The sequence below is a fragment of the Pocillopora damicornis genome, chromosome 2 (genome assembly GCF_964200805.1).
Source record: "Pocillopora damicornis chromosome 2, jaPocDami1.2, whole genome shotgun sequence".
NCBI lineage: Eukaryota > Metazoa > Cnidaria > Anthozoa > Scleractinia > Pocilloporidae > Pocillopora > Pocillopora damicornis.
This window is the reverse complement of record NC_142671.1, coordinates 8,840,095-8,865,345: the sequence shown is the minus strand read 5'-3', so window position 1 is coordinate 8,865,345 and position 25,251 is coordinate 8,840,095. Positions and strand designations below refer to the sequence as shown.

Sequence of the window (25,251 nt, the reverse complement as noted above, 5' to 3'; positions counted from 1 at the left end):
TTTAACATCATTTGGAAGGATTAATGAGAAGTATAAAAGTCTGATCATAGAACAGCCTTTGCAAGCTGGCTTGTCATAAATTGTAATTTCCCTATTAGTCTTCTTGCCCTGCAGTGAAAAATCGTTAACTTCTGTCGTCAGGATTTGCTCTTACAAGTTTAAATCCCATGCCAGAAAGTTCTTAGGATCTTTAAAGGTCTTACTTACAGCCTTGTTAAATTCCTCATTCCTCGAAACAGGTTATCAGTTAATTCGTTGAGATTGTTGTCGGACAACTCTCTGCATTGTTCATAGAAATAAAACAGAAAACAAAAATAATGGTACCATAAATGTCTTAAACCTGTGTGTAACATTTGATCATGTATTCTGATCGTCCGGCTGAGGGAAGTGGTGAATGACGCTTGCACAACCTCAGCAGAAGTCTTCACTAGAGACAAGTGAAGAGTTGTTGTCAGTCGAGTTGTTTGTAGTCCGGTTCGTGCATACTGATTGGTCAGTTTTCCCATGGTGTTATTGTCTGCAAGACTCGAGTACCCGTTAGTAGGTCGTAGCCGATCGGCTTTGATCCGTCGGTAAAGGTCGTTCTCTTCGGTTCCATTTGTCTGCAAATGTTGTGAATAAGACGTTTGTATGATACAGTAATAACCCGCGTATGAGAAACTGAATTTTCAATTTAGCCTAAATAGGTTCTTATATAAATGGTACTTAAAGGAAATTTAGCCTAAACAGGTTCTTAAATAGGTTCTTAAATTTGCATATGTATTTCATCGGAATATATTGTATATATATTGTATATATATTGCAAATACAGTATCATCTCATAATAAATCATTTATAATGTATATAAGGAACTTCAACCATCTATTGCCTGTTGGATATGATGCACAACTGGTTGTCCTCTATTGACAAACCAGGTATGTTCTTAAGGGCCTGCTTCCTGGATTTTAGTAAGGCTTTTGACCATATTGACCACACTATCTTAGTCAATAAACTCATCCACCTTGGGGTCCGTGGTTTTATTATCCGTTGGATTTGCAGTTTTCTTTATGGCCGTCGCCAAGCTGTTAAGATTAAGAACATTGTATCCCCTTGGTTGCCCGTGCACGCTGGAGTCCCGCAGGGCACTAAGCTTGGCCCCATCCTGTTCCTCCTGATGATTAACGATCTCGCGATTGAAACTCCATTACTATCGAGCCACTGGAAATATGTAGATGACCTAACAATATCCGAGGTCATCCCATCAGGCGGTACATCGTCCCTCCAGAAAGATCTTGACGCCATTGCACAGTGGTCGTCGCGCAATAATATGAACCTCAACCCAAAGAAGTGCAAGGAACTTGTGATTTGTTCGCTTAAAACACGGCCAGATCTTGGCCCTTTGTGCGTCAATGGACGTCCCTTAGAACGGGTCTCCTCACACAAGGTCCTTGGAGTCACTATCAGCGACACACTTGGGTGGAATGAGCACGTGCGTGAGATTGTCTCCAAAGCCTCAAAACGTCTTTACATCTTAAGAGTGCTCAAGCGGTCCGGAATTCCACCCGAAGACCTTATTAACATATTTTATGCCTTGGTACGATCGGTCCTCGAATACGCCTGCGTCACTTGGTCTACTAGCCTACCAATTTACCTCAAGGACATGATCGAAAGAGTTCAGAAAAGAGCTCTGCGTATATTATTTCCGGCGCTGAGCTACAAAGACGCCATTGTGGCTGCAAACTCCACTCGCTTAAATGTGAGAAGAGACGAACTCTGCAAGAAAGTTTGGGACGGTATCTGTGTGCCTGGGTCACGGCTGTACCACCTTATTCCACCAAAGCGCGCCGATTGCCACGTGTACGAGTTGCGCAACAAAAACCATGTATCACTCTTTAAATGCCGGACCGAAAGATTTAAAAAATCGTTCTTTCCAACAATGGCGTCTAACGCCCAGTCCTTGTAGTCAAGCAAACCTAAGCGTTTTTTCATTGGTATATAACTACTGACTCTTGTAATTCCCAGTCCCTTTAGACTCTTAATTTTGAAGTCAAATGTAAGATTCTCGTATTTTTTAAATATTTAAAGTATGCTTGTAAATTCACATGTATTTCACCACTTGGGTGCTATTTTTGAATACTTTTAATAAACCTTCTTCATCATAATGTACCATGTAGAGCAATGCCTATAGGCAGTTCAGTGCAGATACAGTAAAACTATATGTTCTTAACAAAACATAACAGTTTAATCAGTTAGTTATTAGTTTCTGCCAAGACACTTTTACAGCAACCCCACTGATAAGAATCTAACTTAAAATTTTAGGCTAAATAGGTTCTTATGTAGAGGGGGCTTAAAATGAGAATTTTAGCCTAACAGGTTCTTAAAACCCAGGTTCTTATAAGCGGGTTATTACTGTATTGGCATCTGTTGAGGGGAGTCTGTTCTAAGGTAGTAAATCTGCTTTCCAGAATCTGTCGTCGAGATTAGTTGGTGCTGGAGGTCAGGCATTACTTAGAGTCCCAGTCGATAGTGTCTTTATAGAGTAAATAATGTTCAGCGATGAGTATTTTGACGTCACCATTTATTGCCTCTCGTTTGTGTCCACTCATGTGGTTGTTTTGGAAGTTTTTCCGATAAAGGATTCTTAGCAATATGAGCAGTTGACCTTATTAAAGCTCCCTGTCTATTTTTTGGCTCGTCCTTGCCTGTGACGTTGGTCAGTAATTGATGTAATGTAGATATCTGTAGGCGACGCACCTATGACCTTCACTCTTTCTTTCTATTAATTTCTTCTTCATTTCGCACCTCCCGGGGCCGCAAGGCTATTTGGTCTTACTCAAGTCGTTGCTACAGCCTTTATATGGGGATTTTTCTCTTATGCTTGTAATTAAAAGGCCGTAAGGCCGCAGGGGTCATTAACGCTAACTGCTAACTAACCCAACGTGAAACTAGCTGGAAGTAATCAAGAGGGAAAATAAACACATCAATGTAAATCACAAAAGAATTCAAACTTCTTTGCCGGGATGTCTAGAGGAATATTAGTTCCTCGTAAATCCAGTGAACCCAGCTTCAGTCGTTCGATCACTGACTGACGCACTTTCATAAGAGAGGAAATACAGAATACAGAAGAGAGGAAAAAATATAGGAAATTTATAGGGAATGATTGTCTGAATCTAGCACCTTTTATTATCTTCACCTCCAGTCTAATATATCGATCGCTGTTGAGTACAGCTTCAGTAACTATGAAGAGTAAGTCGTTTTCTACTTACAGCCACTCTAGGTTTTTATTTTCCTTGAAAATAATCGGTGGTAGTTGACTGAGTTGGTTAACGGACAAGGACCTGTAAAATATTTTTTTAAACAGTTACCCCATATCTTAAATGATTAAGTTTTAAGGTGTACAGTTAAGAATTGAAAAAAATTAGTTCGGATATATCAGTTCTCTGACCTTTAGAATTCATTTCAGGGAAAAACGTGTTATCATATTCTTGGTAAGCAGAGATCATTTAGATCTTTATGACGTAGGATTCAACGTTTGCATGAGAATATTAGCATTGATGAAAAAGTTTTCAACTGAAAATTGCGAGTTACAGGTATTTACAGTCTTCTCAGGGAGGTAAAGTTACCAAATATCGTAGAAGGAAGGCTTTGCAGTTTGTTGGCGTGTAACCACCTGCAGTTAGTTTAAAGTGAAAATAAGCTTCTACCATTCTCACTTTGAATACTCATTTTAGCTTTCATGTCTTTGTAATGCAATTTCCAAATATCCATTTAAAATATAAGAAAAAAACGCCTACAAAGTGAATGTTGTAGGAAATACTAAAGAAACATCCTGCACGGTAATTTCTTTAAGAGTAATTTGTTTACGGGTCATTGTATCACTGAGAGAGAAAGATGGCGATGGATGCGATAAAACTTGACAAATGCAAATTCGTAAAAGAATTGAAAAAAGTCCTCGATAAGAATTGCCAATTAGTTGGCATGAATAATATTAGGCCTGTATAGTGCGCGTGAGAATACTCTCAAATCTACAAAGCTAACTAAATATGTTTTGCGGTAATTTTGTCTTCTCTTTTTTTTGATAACCTTGTTTGTTGGCCGTAAGGCCGGTTTTTATCTACTATATCACCCATAGTGGTGCCATTTACGCGATTATTACTCGGGCATGGATGAAGTGCTTGCGTTCACGTGCCTAACATATAATATCCGCTTTGTTCCTTCGTTGCTGAGATTGACCTCTCCATAATACAGCGCTATTTATTCGTACCCATGACATAGGCCCTTTAACTATTCTTTTTCATGCCAGTAGACATCATAATGTGCAAACGGTGTCACATGCATTTTAATATATTTGAAGGATAAAATTTCGCACATTCAGGAATTGTTTGATACAGCCTCCCCTTTCTTTTGATATCTCTTAAATATGAAATTTATTTACTAAAAGTCCAAAAAAGGCTATAGATACCAAAATCAGAGATCCGCCCTAAAAACGGTCTCCAATGACTAAAACCACTCAATATAAAATTGCATATCAAATTTAAATATGACGCACGTTCACAACCTCGCTCTCAGGGGTCTTCCCTTGAAAATCGGGATCAAATATCCGTAAGTAAAACAATTCCGAACAGTTTTAGGAATATGGGCTATTGTGGTAGTTATGAGTCAGAAGTCATCGATGTCTATTTTTGAATGCACGACCGACAAGTACCCTTGTAAATCTTTCAATCAGAAATACTTTTTAGGCAAAACTGCTTTTGAAAAAATTAGTTTATCACTTTCGATATACCGAAAAATGGTTGGAAGTATACCCTTGACGCACGATATGTTATTTCATCGGCTGCTCGGAGGTAAAAAATTCTTGCTTTTCACCTCTGAACTAGCCAGTCGGTACGTGCATACCATGTTTTACATAGGACGCCCGAAGTCCCGAAGTCCCAAAAAAAGCACTACACCTTTGTTCCCTTTTTTCACACCTGCTGATTTTTGGGGGATTTTGTGTCCGGCTTTGAAGCAATTAGTTTTCCTCAATCGTAAAATACTTTTTGAGCTTATAGAAGCTAACGTAATGATTCAGATTAGCGCCCAGGGCGACGACGACAGTGACGAAGACGTAGTTATTTGTAAACTGATTACTAATTTTTTTTTATTAAGATTCAAAATGTCTATGATAACTTTAGGAAAAAGAAACAGCGTAAAAGTTATACTAGAAGTATCTGCCGATCATTGTGGCAGCTTGGTGAACTAAAAAGTATTTTATACAAATGTTTTCCAGGCCTATTCAAGATAATTGTTGCTCAGACACGGAACAAAATAGCATATAGTTTTTTTTCAAATGTTTAACCCAAGCAACTCTTAGGTGGAACAAACTGTCCCAGTCAACTCAGTAATCACATCAATAAATATCAAAATCGAAAAGAGCCCTTACATAGTAAATTGCAAATAAGTCAATTTATTTTCAAACGAAAGCGTGCATGACCGAAATCTTTACCAAGTGATTTTTACTGTTAGAAAAAAAACACAAACACTCAAAAAAAATTCCAAGGACTTCAAGGTCTTGAATATTCCTGCATGAAGGCTGCTAAGTTTGTTGTTGTAGATATACCTGTGATTTGATCGGAACGATTGTCAAAAACGCAAACAACGCTCTATATTTTCTGTTATGAAGCAATGTCAAAAACCCGGCTTTCTTCGTGTGGTCTCATGCACGAAATCCAACTGATCTTAGTCTAAAACCAGAACGCCTTAGTAGCATCATAAATTCAGCTTATAGCAACACATTTGGAGCTTAGAAGTAAGTGGAGTAAAACTTTATTTAGACAGGATAGCCCTTTTTGCTCGAAGGCTGGTATCCATACGGGCCATGTATCGAGTTACAACTATGATCACAATATACTGAAACTTAAATTACGTTAAGAGCCATTGACCGTAAATACTGAGAATCCGCTGACAGTTGAAAAACTTCGTAATTCAGTTTATTTTTCCTAAAGGACCCTTTTCCTGATAAACCATTTTTTTTATGAAACTTGAATCTACTGTTCCTTTGATCTGCTGTTCTACCTTGTTCTACCTTGTTCTACCTTGTAGAATAGTTATGAATGTCAGAATGTATGAACGTTTGTTAGCAAGGCTGGCGTCATTGCTTTGGCGTTACTATTCGAAAGCTTTTAAGTTCATTGCTGCTAACTGAACACTGAAATGGCTTTCTACGTAACTGCACGACAGCGTCCATTTTTGACCATAGTAAAATAAAACTTTGCCCCTTCTAATCAACGTTTCGTCGTAAAAATATTGGGATCGATGTTACTAATGTTTTCAGAAGTTGACGAAGTCGCTGCACGGCTCGGGCAATTTCTATACTTCTTCTGAAAACATCAGTGATATTAATCCTTCGTTTTATTCGGCCCTATGCGTTTACCTTTAAACAGTGGGAATATAAATATTATGCAAGGTAAATTTTTAATTTAATACACTCCCCCTGTATGCCTTCGCCAACATAGCAAATGTATTTTAGCTGCACGTATGCGAATTGAAACAAAAACTTAATCGTTGCAATTATGGAGAGTTTTCGGTAACTTAGTAGTAACAGTATTTACGCCGCACGAGACTGCACACTACCCCCTTTCACAATCTGATCTGAGCTGTATGTTGGATGATTTGGTTTGGTACAGCTATCCCGATCACACAGCCATTGGAATGATGTCATAAGTTTACATCTCTCGTTTGTCTCGGTCGAGAAACTCCACTTCGTTCACCGCATTTCAGTCAATGTCAAACATAGCAAATGTATTTTAGCTGCACGTATGCGAATTGAAACAAAAACTTAATCGTTGCAATTATGGAGAGTTTTCGGTAACTTAGTATTCACAGTATTTACGCCACACGAGACTGCACACTACCCCCTGTCACAATCTGATCTGAGCTGTATGTTGCATGATTTGGTTTGGTACAGCTATCCCGATCACACAGCCATTGGAATGATGTCATAAGTTTACATCTCTCGTTTGTCTCGGTCGAGAAACTCCACTTCGTTCACCGCATTTCAGTCAATGTCAAAAAATGACCCTGAACGGGTTTCCCGCGAGTACACCACATAGGTAAAACATGACTTGTCACAACCAAAAATTTATTCCGAAGTCAGTTTAGTGGTGTTGACGTCCCATTCCTCTATAAATAATTTTCTGATGTATTTGGCTGCAGCCACATTCATTTTAGTACTTCATTGCAAAGTAATTCAGCACTAAAGCCATGTAAGCTAAGGTGATATACAGCCAAGTCATTATGAAAAATAATTATGTATCAACTACGTCTGATAGAGAATTAAGAGAACAATCAATGGGGTAAAATTTAGGGTCGGTTCTGTTCCCGTTTTTAACCAATCTGAAATATCTGCATTGTTAAGAATATAGAGTGTGCTACTCGCGAGTCCTATAGCTGAGTCAATTTATCAAAAACGTTTGGTGGTAGTTCTTTTAACTGTCTGAATTCAAACCGCCTGTGATAAATAATGGCGAAGGCAGGTCAGCGCTAACAAGGACATTGTACTATTGAGATTTTGAAAATTGACCGTAGGTACATTTACTTCCTATTTGTCTATTATTTTCCCTCCCGCTGCTTTCTATTGAGTATATTTGCTAACAGGGCAACGTTCAAAGGTAGATTTTTCCTAAAATTATTATATAGTTGTAGAACATTGAATAACAACACTCAAACAGGATATGGCTTATTGTTTCGCGAAAGAAAAAATAAGTTTTCTCTAGATTTCAGTTCTCGAAGATTAGTGGAGATTGAAGTACTTTGTTGTTCATTTCCAATGTCTTGTGAAATTGTTTGGGTTAGTGTTACAAAAATATGTTCACTCTGCCTAGGTCAGTTGTTGCGTAAGCCCAAACATCCCTACCGTTAGGATATTTAAGAGCGTGTACTTGGGGCTGAATAACATACAGAGGCTCGGTCTTTCAGATGAAGAGCCATTTAGAGTCATTAAGCAGAGAGGGAATGAAAGTTCTTTATCAAACTCCCGGTACCTCCGTTTGCACGAGTTTCTCAAGCTAGTTGACTCCATCAGTCTAACAAACTAAATAACCTTAAATTCGTCAACAGGTCTCTGATTAGCCTAAGCTTGGCCGAGACGACCAGCCAGGAAGTATTTCTTCACAGGTATTCGACAATTTTTCATTGTGTTAATTGTTACTCGTGAAAATAAGGTTGGGAATCCTTCTGCGATAGAGGGCCAGTCCGCTAACATCTTGAATGGAACGTGACGCTCAACGAATTTGCTTGAAATGGGCCATTTCTGCAATTCCCAGTGTTCTCGCGATATTTAAAAAATCTGGTGCCGAAATTACGTCGGGAGAACGAGGTTAAGTGGGAAGTTGCTTTCATCGGTAAAGAAAATAAAGTGTCGTGCTAGTGAAAATAAGCCAAACTTTCTGGAAATTCAATGTGGAAGAGAGAAAAGTAATTTGTGAGATGGATTTGTTTTCCCTACTACTTTCGATTGAGCATATTTGCTAACAGGGAAACGTTTCACATAATTGAAAGGCACTCAACACGCTACTCACAAGTACTGCAGCTGAGTCAATTCATCAAAAACTTTAGGTGGTAGTTCTTTTAACTGATTACCATGTAACCCCCTGTAATAAAGGATGTCGGTGGCAGTTTAGTAATAACAATGAATAAAAAGCTTTATTTTTCGAAATGAAGATCTGTATTTTGCGAAAAGAGAATACTCAGAGTAGCAGCATGACATATACAGCTCTTAAGCAGCGCATTTAAAAATGAGAAAAGAATTCCTAGGTAACGCTTAAAAACTTTTCGCAGATATTTTTGATTTTAATTAAATTTTTCTCGAATATTTACCTCCTTTGAAAATCATTTTTTACGCGACTAAGTTGTCCGATCATTGGGCGCTATCAATTTCTGTTCTGCAGTTTTGATCACATATGTAACGATCTCTTAGTCAGATTTCCGGCCTCAGATGTAAAAATTTATTGGAGATATAAAAAATTGGAGAGGATGAGTTATCACCCAATAGGAAAAAGTACATCGGCTCAGTTAAGTTAGTCTAATTGTAATTACATGATACATGTGGACTACGAATATTATGTAAGGTTTTCCATACATCTCGCCCGTTTGTATTCTCCGCGTCGCAAATGTATTTAGGCAGTACGTCTGCCAATTGAAACAAAAAAACTGATCGCTATAGTTATAAATGGAAAGTTTTCGGTTACTCAAAGTTTATTGCTTTGATTTCACAGTAGCTCACAATGGACCCTGATCATAACTCTTGATCTGCAAAGCTGGATCATGGTTCATATAGCATCGTACTGCTATCACGATCACGATTTTTAATTGAAAGTAGAAATCTGCGTTCATGACTCCTCTAAATACTTAATCTTTTAATACTAGTGAACACGCGTGTAACAGGTAAAAGACGCTTACTCTCGTTCATTAATCAATTAATCAGTTGGTATACACTTACAGTCCACTTAAGTTGGTCAGGTTGTCGAATATTCCCTCCTGCAACGTATGGAGCTCGTTGTCGCTTACACCCCTATAGTTGGGTTAAAAAAAAAACACATCAGAAGTCCAGATTAAAGCAATCTACACTCTCTTCAACAATAGTTAGACCAGCTTATTCTCAGTTAAGATCGCCTCTAAAAGCTGCATCTATTCGTTCACTACCCGCTTGTAAGGGTATGACTAACGTTCTCGCTTCTACTCGTTATTCCAATACTTATTTCAAGAATTATTCAGATGTTCATTGTCAGGCTTGAAGGAAAATGATACCTGGTCAATTTCCAAATGGAATATGGAGACTACATGGCAATCCATTTCCCCATAGTTGCACAGATAAAAAGAAATCGAGGGACTGATAATTATGAATGAATGCAATTTATTTGAATCAATTGTCATCAGAATCCTTTTACGATATTGAAGAGCCCATTAAAATTTACGTCGCTCTCGACACTTAGCCCTCCGTCTCTCAGTTGGTAGCAGCGACCAAGCACTATCCGGTAGCACGAGTTTGATTCCTGGCGCAGCACGAATAGCCTTGAAAGCTTCTTTTTTGAAATTTCTTTAAGCGTACGGTCAACTTGCAAGGATCACATCGTAAGTTAATTCTTATCCATCGATCAAATCAAATTCATTTCATTCAATTGTAACCAATTTAATAGACCGCTCGGTTAATTCAGTCCTACATGGGGCTACAAAAACAACCGACGTTTCACTTTTGTTTGTTGACAATGATCAGCAGACTCACTCAAAGGATGAATGATTACCTTGGTAAACAATACTTAATAATTTTTAACAAGGTTACAATTTAAAATACTTAAGTCAAGTCTATGAGAGAGAAACAACAGAAACGCCATACGAAACGAATCTGTTGATCATTGTGGCTGCTTGTTGAACTAAACAGTTAACGTCCTTCAAATTTCACCTTGGAGAGTGTGTCAATAAAATGTTTTCGCGTTGTCTCTCTCTGCCTCTCTCCGCCAGTTTTGTTCTGAACAAATATTTGTTTTGAAGAATTAATCCCGAGTCGTGACTCTTTCATTTTAGTGGAGCCTTTCTTTGCTCCCGCTGGGTGACACGTTGTTTAGAATGGAGTGGAATGTCTCTGTTGGTTTTTTAAATCGAGAACTCCCTATTCAAACTTTCACTGCTATAGATAGTTGTTTCTGAGAAAGTAGCTTCTGATATTTCAGCCGTTTTGATTAATGGATGGTGTTTATTAACTTTGTCAATAAACTGGTTGATGACATTGTCAATCGCGAAAATTAAGAGCCGCCAAAATGGTAAGGTAAGTTAGGGAATTCAAGCCAAATCATTATCAAATATAGTTATATATCAACAATTTCTGACAAAATCTTGAGAAAATCTTTCACAGATATTTAATACTGCAATCAAGGATAATTTGGGACTGGCCCCGTTCCTGATTTTAAGCAGCTAGAGAGTGCTACTAACAAGTAATGCAGCTGAGTCAATGCATCGAAAATTTTGGTGGTAGTTCTTTTAACTGATTACCATTTAACTGCCTGTAATAAAGGATCTCGATGGCAGGTTAGTAATAACCATGACAATAATTATTGCAATTTTATGTAATTGAGCATATCCTATTTGTTTATTTTGTCTTCCTTACTGCTTTCCATTAAGCATATTTGTTAACAGGGAAACGTTTGACATAATTGAAAGGCACTCAACATGCTACTCACAAGTTCTGTAGGTGAGTCAATTCATCAAAAACTTTTGGTGGTAGTTCTTTTAACTGATTACTACCTAACCACCTGTAATAAAGGATGTGGATGGTAGGTTAGCAACAACTATGACAATAACCACGACAATAATTATGGCAATTTATTTGTTTATTTTGTTTTCCTTACTACTTTCGATTGAGTATATTTGCTAACAGAGAAACGTTTCACATAATTGAAAGGCACTCAACATGCTACTCACAAGTTCTGCAGCTGAGTCAACTCATCAAAAACTTTTGGTGGTAGTTCTTTTAGCTGATTACCATGTAACCCCCTGTAATAAAGGATGTGGATGGTAGGTTAGCAACAACTATGACAATAACCATGACAATAATTATGGCAATTTATTTGTTTATTTTGTTTCCTTACTGCTTTCCATTGAGCATATTTGCTAACAAGGAAACGTTTCACATAATTGAAAGGCACTCAACACGCTACTAACAAGCTCTGCAGCTGAGTCAATTCATCAAAAACTTTTGGTGGTAGTTCTTTTAACTGATTACCATATAACCGCCTGTAATAAAGGATGTCGGTGGCGGGTTAGTAATAACAATGATAATAATTATGGCAATTTATTTGTTTATGTTGTTTTCCTCACTGGTTTCCATCGAGCTTATTTGCTAACGGGGAAACGTTTCACATAATTCTAAGGAACTCAACATGATTTTTGCTTTACTTTATTCTGCTCACCCAGTATTTTCTCATGAACTAAATAATAAACTAATAAAATCAGTAAATAACTACAGAGAAAGCCCTTTGATATTGTGCTTACACAGATTCGGTCACTTTATTTTTGAATAAAAGTCGCTGTGACTAAAATTTTACCGATCGATTTCTATAATTTACAAAAAAAGGAGAAAAATATTCCCGGATGAAGGCTGCTTAGTTTGTTGTTGTAAAGAGACCTGATATTTGAAAAGTTGTCAGACTTCTTTTCAAAAACGCATACAGCCACCTTTGGTATCTGTTATGAAGCAATGTCAAAAAACCTGGCTTTTCATTATTATATTCAGTGCAATCAGAGTTTGAAAACTCAACGACTGAGTAGCATTACAGATGAGTAGCATTATAAACGCAGCTTATGAGCAGCGACTGTTCACTATGCTGTCATCAAATTTGATCAAAATGTTCAAGGTGAAGAGAAATACCTTGACACTCTACGAACAAAAATCCATAAAAAGCCTATTTTCCTCAGTTCTGATCTTTTGTTTTCAAAACTTTGAAATATATATTGATATTTAAAGCTCTTTTTAAATTTCCGTCACAGGTTTGAGTTATCGAAAGTCGATAATAGACGACCATCTATGCGAACCTAATGTGGCCTAAGTTAAGGGACTTTAAAAGAAGGACCTACTATAATGGTATGCGGCACTCTTACTTTTTCTTATTTTTCTTTATTATTTCGAGGACTCACCAGTCTATTTTGATAAACCGTTCGGTTATATACGAATACCTGGCCGAGTACTGAGCGTCCTTTACTCACGATGGCTTCCAGGTCGGTCAGAGTTTTCTCTAAATTTCACTCTCATAAGTTATGTTCACTTGTCGATAGAAAGGATACGACCACTTTTTCGAATTAAATGGCGGATATTTTCCCAACCAACACAGCATGTACTTGTCGTATCTAATTCCTTTGAAGCCATGATGATTTTGATCGCTCTATCAGATTGTTGGCATCGGTTATTGCACTTGTTCAGATTAGATAACTCAATTTACTGAAGTGTCGCTCGCTGAATTATTTTTCTCGATCACTTCCTCCGCTCGTTTCCACGAAACAAAAATCTTATTCAAAAGGCTGTGCACGACTTCATTGCTTCAGTTGTCGATGAGCTAAAACTCCAACGTAATTGAATGCTTGTCTAAGAAGTATTCCACCTCCTCTCGTATTCATGAAAACTTCTTGGATTTCAAATTGCTGAATTCGTTTAAAAATATTCAGAAAAAGCTGTGTAAATTGATTAGCATTGGATTTTGATTCAGTTCCGGTCGCATAGCAACACCTCTGTTTTGTGATTTTTTTCCAGTTTTGACAATGGAAAGAAGCAGTGACTTCAGTTTGCTTTAAATTTGAAAAAAATATTTAGAGTGAAAAAAAATTAAGTGTGCGACCACAGCAAAATTGAGCGAAGCTAAAATTCCATTTGTTTTGGTTGGATACGTGATCGGTCACAATTAGCTCGGCGCTACGCCCTTCTTTGCTTTTACCATCCTTATATCTAACGCACGATCGTGGACTAGCTGTTAACTATACGCACAGTTGTAACAAACTGTATCTTTACCGTCAGTTTAGCTACAAGTTCCTTCTAACAAAATAATACAAACAGTTCGTCATGCGAGTTAGAAAAAAATCAGCTCATCCAGGTCTTCCAAATTGGTTTTACTGTCCATCAAAATACCAGTGTTGTAGCCGCCCAAGGGAAGACCTTTGCTCCTCGAAAACGCTTCTCTCGTGCTCTCCAAACCTTCTGCGTGTATTGATACTTCGATGTATGCATAATTGCCATCAAAACTTTTGCCCGTGAAGAAGGAGAATGTTGAATAAATATGTTTGATTTAGAACAAACCTAAGAATCTATCAAACGCAATGTTGAGGGAGGCATTTCAAGTGTATGTGGTTGTACATGCTCCACCAACATGATGTTGGACAAAACATGTTTGATTAGGACCAGAGTATACAGTTGTGACTCAGACGTAAACATCCCTTACATGGCTGAGCTCAGCGCTCACCTTAGATTCTTCAATTTCCATCCGATCATGTCAGTGATTTTTAAAATAAAGAAATTTACATCCAGCTCCCAGGCAGAATAGAAAAGAGAGTCTCTGCCAGAACTCAAACCCGCACCTTTCCATCTCAGGTCCAACGCGCCAAACATTAACCATAAACAAGCTAACTGCAAGCTGGTCATCATGTTGGTTCGTAATAATCCCGATAAGTGATGAATCGATGATTGTGAATATATGAAAATCATATATGTAAACTGTCTAAACTAGTAGTGAAAATAAGGCCTAAAAGAAAATTGACCGAATTCAGAATGACCAACTCCCAGTTGGCTTGTTAGTTCAGTTGGTTGAGCACTGGCCGGTATCGCAGAGGTCATGGATAAGGCTTTCAATTTCATTTCTTAAACCGCAGTTGCCAAAACCAAACATTCATTATCGATGTCTCATCCCTCCACGATTCATTTTATGAGGTTAGTGGCTTATAGCTACTTTAAATTTTTTCTTTATTGCTGCGCAAAAAATAATCCAGTAGTTTAGCTTGGAAACAATGCAAGGTCAGCAAATACTTAACAAAATCATTATCGAAAATTGTTATATGTTAATTATATCTCATAGGAACTTGAGAAAATGTTTCTTTTGCAATCAAGGAAAGGTTTAGAATTGCCCCTCTTTCTGATTTCATCCAGCCTTGTTAATAACCGCATTATTCATAGAGCCAAAGAGTGCTACCCACGATTTCTGCAGCCGAGTCAGTTTATCAAAAATGTTTGGTGATAAAGGATGTCGATGGCAGGTTAGTAATAACAATGACATAAAGTAATGAAACTCATGAAATCTACCATATTTACATTTTCTCTTAGTATCATCATTTTGCCTTGCAAATTTGCTCGAAGCATATTTCGCTATAACAGGACAATGTTTCCTTCCATTGGAAAGCAGTTTATATGTTTTATCCTTCCCTATGATCTGCTCACCCACTGTTTTCTAATGGTACAATACTTTCTTTCCGTATAGCACGTTGGTTTTGTCGATCTCACGATCGTGTTTCTACCTGATTTATACACAGCCCATACAAGGTAATTCAATGTAGACGTAAGAACATTCATGGTGATTATTTTCTAAAAGGGAATAAACAGAAAATTCAATTTTTTGTATTAACCATATACTTAATTTATTTCATTGCACTGTCCATGTTACATAAAGCTGGTGAGAAAATAACTAAGGTATTAGGTGAACTCTGATCTGCCAACTCGATAATTATGTGGGTCAACCGTTTTTGGCTCCCGATAACAAAACCGAAGAAAATAAACAAAACGAAAAAAAAGGAAAATGCTTGTTCTCGCAACATCCTGTGTAGGTTATTCAGCCAGTAAACTGATTGATCAAACAGTCTACTACTAAATTGAGTTTTCAACCGCCGAAAAAATTAAAAACGTTGAACTTTACCCTACACCTAATTTTTTTTAGAGACAAGAGAAGAAAAGACGAACGCTTTGCAAAAAAAAAAAAAATTGCCCCCCTCTGTGATCGATCTCGTAAACTATCCTTTCAGAGTAATAAATAGCAATCCATGCCCACGGGTTGTACAGGATAAAAACCATCGAAGAATGAGTAACTATAAACAAGTATGATCTATTTCAATAAGTTGTGGTCAGATTCATTTACGAGAATGAAGAGCCTACTAGAAGTTGCCCCGCTCCCAACCGTTAGCTTCGTCGCTCATTTAGACTGATCAGAATAGTGACCCTGATACTGAGAAATGATGTAATAACTTTGTATCTTTCTTTTGAGAAAGCCTTGGCCGAGGAGAGTCTCCCCACCGCATCAACTTTGTTCATTCCACCCACTCGATGTTAATAAAGAACAATGGATGGGCTTTGTGGGAGTACAACGCATTGATAAAACACGACTTGCCATAACCAAAACCAGTGGCCTCGAGTCTAATACCTCCACAATTTACTTTTTACATTAGTTTGTAAATAAACCCCTTCAGCCGGCTGGTATGTCGGCTGATAAAGTCCACTTCTGAGAAATTGACCGAAAACTGAATACTCGGCCGAGAAGCGAAGTTTCGAGGAAAAACTTAAACATTTTGAGGACAATCTCTCAGCCAAGGACATTTCCAGCCAACATATACACAAAACCAGAAAGAGGTTATTCATTCTCTAACCTCCCATTAATTTTCATCTCAGGCGGAAGCCACTCATAAAAGAGCCCGTGTTTATCTGATTGCAGATACTTATTTTAACATTAATTATCACTGAACTCAAACGACTTTGTTTTTCTTCCGTTTAAAATAATTGAGATGGAAACGGATGCGTGTAAAATTCATAAGCCCATGGAGATTACAGGAGGCGAATTCAGATATTTTATGTAAGTGAGTTAGTAAGTGAGTGAGTGACTGATCGTAAGTAATAAAAAATGCCGATCTTCACTCGATTTTGAACCGATATCACTTATTGAGTATCTTCGTAGATCGACATTCGCACTATAGATATTTGGTCCAGCTTATTTTGAGTAGAGAAGAAAGCCTTTGAAGCAAATTATTTTGTGCCTAAAGAAACCCAACAGATCACTTCTAAATTCTTGCTGTGACAGAAGACAAGAAACATCTTACAGTAATTTTAGGATGGCTCATGATTAAAAACCAAACTTTTTCATGCAGAAATGTCTAAATGGAGACGATCTGCACATCGCGTAGACTTTGAGGAATTCTTTTTTTTTGGAAGAGAGAGCATTTTACCGTTTGAATCAGCGACCCATGTTCCAAAGGGCCGCTAAACTTGCGAAGCGAGCAAGGTCCGAAGTTAAACAGGCGAATGATGGAACGGAGGAATAGTTTTATATGAATGTGTCTGATAGAATTGAACAAATATCGCAATTTAATGAAAAAAAAATAGGATTGGCCATGTCCGGATTTTACCCAGTCTTAATATCTATATCTTTAGGAATCCAGAGAGTGCTACTCACAGTGCGTGCAGCCGAGTCAGTTTATAAAAAATCTTTGCTGGTAGTTCTTTTAACTGATTTCTATTTAACCACCTGTGATAAAAGATGTCAATTGCAAGTTAGTTATAACAATGACATAAGAGTATTGAAATTTATGAAATCAACAATATTTCAACTTCCTGTTTGTTTATTTTCTTTCCTTGCTGAGTTACATAACGTATATTTGCTATCAGGGGAACGTTCCGTTGATCTGGTCATCGTGAGCAAAAATGGCTACCATCTTACAGTGAAGCATTGCGCAAACAATTTTTTGCACCGCTAATGCAAGTTATTGGATGCGTTGCCAGTAATCGGAACCTTGCGTTTTCAAAGATTTCTGGGATCGCCACGGAGCGAACATTGCAAGTTGCTAGAAGAAAATATGTGGCGGAAGGGTTTTCTCGACGTCCTAAAAACGATTTTGGAGAGAGATCAATGCTTTTTCGTCGCAGTTCTATTATAAATCGATAAAGATGATGTCGATACGAGGGAAGTGTAAGTTTTTGATAGAATTACCACAAAATATGTTGTAAGATATACCGAGAAATTAAACTTCTCTCCCTGCGTAAGGTCTATAATGAAATCGTCATCGCTTGGCGGTTTCCAAATGTTACAAAATCAGCCATAAATCGCTCGGAAAGAATCCTGACTGATATCTACGTACAGCGTGCGTTCATACTTGTTAACGTGTTAAATACAACAAACTAGAACGCCTGAAAATATACCTCCTAAAAGGAGAGAAGTCGTTATCAGCAGAGATGGAATCTGGAAAATTTTTAAATATTACTTGCGGTATTATTACCAAATACCACTACATGTCATGCTATTACCTTTACTGACACAAGTCTGGTTATATTTTTCATCATTACTGTTTTTTACTGTTTCTTTCTGTATTTTTTTTTCCTGTACACGAAACTATATATACTATACAAGTGTCAGTTGTGTTTGATTTTTATTACCGTACGTAAACTTACAATCTAACTGAGCGTGAAAACCTTCAAAATTCGGACTGTCCATTTCGTTTTCTCTTTAAGGATTTTCTTCTCTGCTCACGTTATAGTAAAGTCAGTTAAAGCGCTAAGCATGTCTGCAAACCTTTGTTTGGTTCTTCAGCTACTATTTTCCGGCTCACTTTTTCCGAACTTTCACTTTCAATTAACGTTAAAAAGCTAAAGAGAAGTCCGGGAAATTGTCGAACAAAGTACAAATTCGCAGTTTCCGTGACAGCTTTGGCTCAGTTCCGTGTTTTGTACTCTGATAGAGCACGCTCTTTTAACCGATGGCAGCCCACTTTACATCCCAAATGTACTATAATACATGTCGACTGTAAGCTCTCGACCAATCAGAGTTTTCATAGTGTCTAATGTGTAATCATAAACGATATCAGTGTCTGATTTTGTGTGCGAATGGATTATTTGTGCAGATTACAGCTTTACTGGCAGTTGCACGTACAACGTAAGTTAAGTAGAGTAACTTTTATGGCACATTATCAACAGGACAATCGGCAAGCTAGCTCACTAAGGTCTAAGAAGCTGTTTAAAACTGATGCCAACTAATGCCAACTAATGCCCTCCACTTCAAGCTGTAACAATTCCTAAGATAAAATTCGCTCACTAAATGAGGCAATGTTTACGACAAAGTTTACTCTGTTGGCATTAAATGATAAGGTAATGCAAATTAATGAATAACCTGTTACTTCAAGCAAATAGTAGCTATTTCGTATTTCTCTCTCATATTTTACGCCCCCATAACTCGGCAAATTGCTCCAAACAGCAAAAGAACTTGGATTTAAGTGTGAAAAATTATCTGACTCTATTCAAATGCAAATGTACTTACAGCCCTTCTAGATTGGCAAGGGTGTCAAATATTCTTGGTTGCAATGTAACCAGTCTATTGCCATCCAAGTCACTGAAACAGGAAGGGAATTGAATAAATAAAATTATCAAAGTCGCATTCAGTATGACATGCCTTTTTAGAGGTATATCAAAATCCCATAGAGCTCCACTTAATGTGGACTGGATAAGCAAAGAGTTTATCGTCTCCTGTTATCGTCTATAGGTAAAATTAAAAATAAAAGAGCGCAAGAAAGCTCCCCAAGCCCGTCTACAGCAACCATGTGCTTTTTCTAATCATTCACTCACTATTTCCTGTGGATCACCATTTATCAAGAAAAGTCTTCCTGAGGCAAATTTTACTTAACTTTATAATGTTAAGGCTTATTCACAGCTCTTTGTTTTGGCGACTTAAAAATCGTATTTACCGACGGCCTATTGCCCTATTAAGAACTTGTGTCATATTTTGTTTTGAAAACTACAACGCTGTTTCTCACAAATAAGGCAACGGGACGAGAAAATTGCGTTGCTTCGAACAGCTGAGTTAGCGCGGATCACAAAAATCAAAATCAGATATCGTCCTCCCCACTTATTCAAAGGACGGATAACGCTATCCAACGGATGAATCGTTATGGAGTGAATAAGTGACAAAACGTACTGCACTATCCAACTGACAAATATTTATCCATCAAAGCAGATTTTAGAATTGGATGGATTGAAAGATAGATAGATAGATAGATAGATAGATAGATAGATAGATGGATAGAGAGATAGATAGATGAACTATTTGATAGATATGATCGTTTCCCTCAATTACCGGTTTCTCCTATTTCTTTGGTGAAGAGGGGACGATTTCTTCGCATATAATCCAGTGAATCGCATCAACCTTTTTTGCCATCATTACAACTGAGTTCATCTGACTCTGAGCGTTTCCACCAGACTTAAATCATATAGCATGCATAAATGAGTAAATTTATTTTCTAATACTGGTAACCAACAATTCTCCGCCAAGTGACTGAAATTGCCTCAGCTATCAATATGTTTACGGGTTTTAACGTCCGTATCTACCACAACTACCACTACTACTACTATACTACTATAAACAATAATTATAACAATTATTATAATGTGTTAGAGCCTTTTGAAATCCGCGTTAGACTAACATGGAGAATGATAAAGTCGATCAGAACAAACGAATGGAGCAATGAAGAGACGAGAACGAGTGGCAGGTGCTGTTAAGACTACTGAAGATAAACTGCCAAGAGTTACGCAGTCTCCTCAAGCAACAAGGAACGCTCAACCTGCCAGGTGCTGTGAAGGAGCACAAGAAGCTCGAACTTCATCCGCGACGTGTTTTCTCCGATGCCATTCATGCGGCGGCCGACAAGCCAATATTCCGTCACTCTGCCAAGAAGCAGTCAAAGCACAGACGAAGAGGAATGACTCATGTTTCTGACTCCCAGGACGCCGACATAAGTCCCGAGTAGTGACTGGAAACCTCTCTGTCCACCATCTCCACTAGTTTCATACATTCCATTAAAGATTAGCCGTGTTCAGAATCAAGCAATTCTTAAGGAGCAAAATACCTTAACAGACTTTTTTCAGTCGCAATTAGTATTTGCATTAAATAGAGTGGAAGCCTTCTTTAAAGAGTGGGATTGAGGAAATAATTTCTGTAAAACTGTAGTCTCTTTCATTAAATTTTCTCCGCTGTTTGAAACATGTTATTCTTTCATTTTCTGGGAGAAAACTTTTTACCTCTCTCGAAACGTTAAATGGGAGTCTCCTAAGGTATTTAGAAAATAAAGACCACTTTTGATTGCACTCTGAGTTGCTTTGATGAGCCCTAAGCATTTTGAGTTCAGCCCTTTTCTTAAGAGAGTCTACTGTGCTGCCTTCCCGGAATTTTTAATTGAGCTCTCCCAGGATTGCCGTCCACTGAACAAATCCGAATATCTCTCTACCTTGCTTTAAGAAATCGTCCTCGTTTCCCGTTAATTTCAAGATTGGGTGCCTTTTGGAAACTATTGTGGGCCAATTACTTCGGGAGACGGGCCACTTGATTCTGTAGCTTCAGGCAGCAATGTCGGTCCTAAGAATGAGCCACTGAACCTCGAGTTCTCCTCTTTATCCAGCTCCGAACCTTTGGCTCCTTGAAGCTTCTGTAGACACTTGTGAGCCCTCCCGGCAACTTCGCGCTATCTTTACTTTTCAAAGTGAACTTTGACGACGGTGGAACTGTGTTTTGGCTCATTCGACGAAATTCCTTGCTCTCAGCTTGTGGGCAAATTTTCGTTTCGATTCGATAGCGATTCGAGTTAACGTATTATCTGATCGCGTCGAAAACTAATTTGCTCATGACGTCACCCAGTTTGCTGTGATGGCCTCCATTCTTAGTGACCAGAACGAAGTTGCACTGGGATGTTAACAAGGGTCTCACAAAGTTTAGGTAGTTAATCAGGAAAATGCGTGTTTATATCTGTAAGCGAGTCGAATACATACTTGCTGGCGGTCTTGAAAATTTCTGATCGATGAAACCCCCATTGTCCTTCGGTGTCTTTGTCGTATCCTCCGTTAATGAGACATCAATGGATGCGATCCATCGAAGGCATCAATTTGGTGCCTTGTTTTGAGTTTCCAAGTGAAGACTTTGTGTTTGGGGCAATGCGCCATCAATGTTAGACCACTCGATCTGATTTGCCAAGCACACGTTCCTCTCTCCTTCTTTCCAGAACTTTTTGATCTTTTAAAGGGAGCCAATTGATAAGTAGAAAGCAGAACAATAGACAGTCCGGGTCATAAACAGTTTTGTTTTTACTATGACATCATGTAACATGGCGGCACGGTCCAATTTTTCAAAACCTTGGCTAGCCAGCCCCGTATTTTAATCCTGCATTTTTGTCTCTGATGTTTATGGCCTTTAGAACCCAGTTCATTTGATTTAGCACAGAAAGAGCTTTGCCTCAATGGCAGTTTGAATGGCGTCGGTGAAATGTGTGGGAGGAATCAAAATTTAAATTCGAGTTACGATGACTTATTTGGGAAGGTTGCTATCACTATCATGTAAATTTAAGGTACGTACGATTTGTTTTTGGAAAAAAAAAGGAATATATTACGATAAATCTCGATTTATGTACTTCTCATCTTTAAAACATAAGGCGAGTGCACTTTTGTTTAGTTCAAGTGCACGGCCGTTGTTGTCGTGACTTGTTGTCCTGAGCCGTCATGGTGTTATGGCTTCTGCCAGCTGTCGATTTTCTCATTATTCCTAAAGGTTCCTTTTTGTTTTCGTTTTAGTTCATGGATGATCATATCTCCTACTCGAGAAAAGTCTATCGACTCTATGATAAAGGACTGTAGAGTAAGACGGTCTGACAAAAACCTAAGCGAAAATGAGCTTTCGGTTTAATTCAAAATAGTATCGACCAGGACTCTGAGGAAATTCATCCCAAATGGGTCTGCTTGGCATGCAAACGAATACTTTATCGAGTCTGGAAAAACTCAGATCAACAAACGATATTTCGACCTCAACGATCTTTTTTGTGGGCATCTCATCGTGAGCAAAACTGGCCTTGTGTGAAAAAACCCAGAGGGCGCCCTTCAAATCAAGCAATAAAACAGCCGGCGGCAAAAGCTGGTTAAAGTGTGTTGCCTGAAATTCATGCAGAGCCACTTCTAATACGCGATATTTCCTTTAACATTCATGTGGAAATTTCAGATGAGATCGAAGTAAAGATTTTATTTCATTGGTCAAATCCCAGGAAACCTGTATACACTAAACTGACTATGGCCTGGACCTATATAAAGACTTAAAAAACAACAAAAGCTACGTTTTTCGTTTGTCTCACGATATAGTCACACGTAATGTAGATCGCGACGTTTCGATTGCATACTGCTAGTCTTCTTCAGGCGATGAGGTCGACTGGTCATGCGTGATCTTATAAAGCAGGATGCTCTGATGTGATTAGTTGATATTAAACAGCTCTGATTGGTGCATTTCGACCCTTGCTGTTCACTCAGTGATTTGCTCCCTCGGTGGTTCGCTGTCGCACGGCTCTCCTGTTGTTGTGTTTTTTGATCGTGGGCATCCACGCTTCTGGAATTTCTATTCCACTATCCCTGTTGATGTTGTTGGGGTGAAGTCTTATATGAATTGCCTCTTTGACCCTGCTCGTGTAGTATGAGTATATAAGGAAGACTTGTTCCTTGTAAACTCAGAAAGGAATCAAGTGTTCCACTAAACCCAATTCGGAACAAAGACAACGAATAACTGTCCCTCGAATACGTAAAAGGAACTCTTATAGATACAAGGGAACGCGTTCTCAATAACAAATGTTCCAAAATCAGGGCAAAGGAATACGTTCATGGGAACACTTGTTCCTAAATTACTCATCTGGGACCAACGTGTTCACTTGCTAAACGGAACTCGGAACAAAAGGTTCCCTTTAAACATTAAGTAAACTTTTTGTTTCTTATTAATGCCGAATTTCTTATTACGAAGGTGGTGCACTGAACATAGAACAGTACCGATTATGAAAATATATCCTGATCTTTCTGAGGGTGCACGGTCCATATCCAAGAGCGTCGAAAACAATTTATGAATATTATTATGGATGGCATATTTCGCCATCTATCAGCGTTTACTATAAATTAATCCAGAAGCAAAGAAGCCAGTAGTCTAAGTTATATGCTTCTGATTTAAACGTCGCTTACAGTTCTTCTAATCCTGTTAGATGATGAAATATCTTTTGCGGCAAAGACTTGATTGTGTTGTCCCACAACACTCTGTGAACATAATTTGGTTTCTATTAGTTAAGCGACATAAAGTTTGACGCTGTCTTTGAATTTAAAAACTTTTGGCAAACTTGAAAGAGAAATTCAATCTGCCAACTAATTCAAAATTAGTTGGCGTATAACGCGATTTATCCACGACTCCGAGTGCTGCTATTCCAAAGGTATGGTTGGATATTAAAGTCCTCACTAACGTACTCCGTTCTCAGTTCCCCTTTCCCTGTTCTATATTTTTCTTCCCCTTTCCCCGCTCTACTAGTTTTCCGTTTCCCGTTTCCAGTTCATTGTTAGTTTAGTTCGTCGAGGATCTTGAGCTTTCACACACATTTAAGAATTTAGATAACGCTGATTTGTTGTTAATTAACTTACAACTTCTTTAATTCGGTGAGAGCATCAAAAATCCCCAATGGTAACTCCACTAGCTTGTTTCCACGAACATTACTTTCATTTAAGAGAACAGAAAATAGCTTCATATTAAAACTGGGTGCATATATTTTACTGCCTTCGTGTGGTGGGCTGAGATCACCAAGACGATTAAATTAAGCGTAGGGAAGAGAAAAATCATTTTCTTTCCAGCCTTTTTTCCAGACTTACCCTATTATCTCAATCATATCTACCATTCTCATTAAACACAACTTCTAATGCAATAGAATAGTGCAGCATTTTTAAAACCATTTCAATCATTACATGCCTAAGGTCCCTCCCAGAACCCTTTCTCGTATTTCCCTGTTCTGGATTGCGTTTATTCAAAGCTCTTGTCAGTGTAAAGAAAAATACTAGGGAAAACTTAGACTTTGTCTTGTATACCGCCCCCAACCAAACTGTTATCTAATCCTTTTCCCTGCTCTGGGTTGCGTCTATTGCAAGCCCTCGTCAATGTAAAATCATAAGGCAAAACTCGAACTTTGTCTTGAGTACCGCCCCCAACCAAACTGTTATTTAAGCCTTTTCCCTTTGCTAAGATGAAAGAACAGATATAAATACATATCTCTACGTACAGCTCTGTGAGATTTCCGAGATTAGAAAACAGGCCAGACGGCAGGTTACCTAGACTATTGTGGATAAATTGGCTATAAAATACAGAAAAAAAAAAGAAAAAATAAACGAGGAAGTGAAATGAACTTAAATGCATACATTCTTTAAGCAGGTCTTTCCAGTAACCTACAATAACTTTTAACTACGTAAGGCACTCTTCATGGGTCCGAACTTGTCAGTCATACCATGTTTTTATTTATTTATATATTTTTTTTACATACCTCCATCAGAATAATAGATGATTGAATAATCTGACCAAACGTATTTGATTCATTAGAAACATTTTTCAGTTTAGTATAAGTAAGTAAGTACGGCTAGTCAGTTCCAAAAAGGGTGTCCTGTCCTGTCCTTCTATAAATAAGCCTTTCAATACACAGGATTAAGTATAATATCTATAAAGAGCAATGAGCTTCTTGTTTCTAAGGATAGAAAAACAAAAGATTAGCTATAGCTGTTTTCCTTCTCTGCGTTCCTACGGTTCGAGATTCGTATAGACATAACCACCTCGTATGAGGTATTTACAAATAATGAGTTCAATTGGATTTCTCAGATGTCTCAATTTGTTTCGGCACAGCTGATGACGATCTTACAGAGACAGATTAACTTACAGAATCTCTATCTGAGGATTTCGATCAAATGCTTTCGGAGGAAGG

At 38.0% G+C, this 25,251-nt stretch overlaps 2 protein-coding genes and 1 pseudogene across 2 annotated transcripts in view; all 3 read right to left on the bottom strand.

Annotated features, from left to right (window-relative positions):
• The window catches only part of LOC149049776 (uncharacterized), a 180,470-nt gene that overhangs the window by 95,279 nt on the left and 59,940 nt on the right, over positions 1–25,251 (bottom strand). The window lies entirely within an intron of this gene.
• On the bottom strand, positions 980–25,251 carry LOC149049784 (uncharacterized). Its single transcript, XM_089197406.1, has 7 exons — positions 24,562–25,251; positions 23,933–24,004; positions 23,486–23,557; positions 18,777–18,848; positions 16,923–16,994; positions 16,696–16,807; positions 980–1,150 (listed from the first exon to the last, which is right to left on the bottom strand). Exons 1-7 carry the CDS (start codon positions 24,693–24,695, stop codon positions 980–982), a joined length of 705 nt encoding a protein of 234 aa, XP_089053532.1. The 5' UTR covers positions 24,696–25,251.
• On the bottom strand, positions 20,069–22,322 carry LOC149049785 (uncharacterized; annotated as a pseudogene).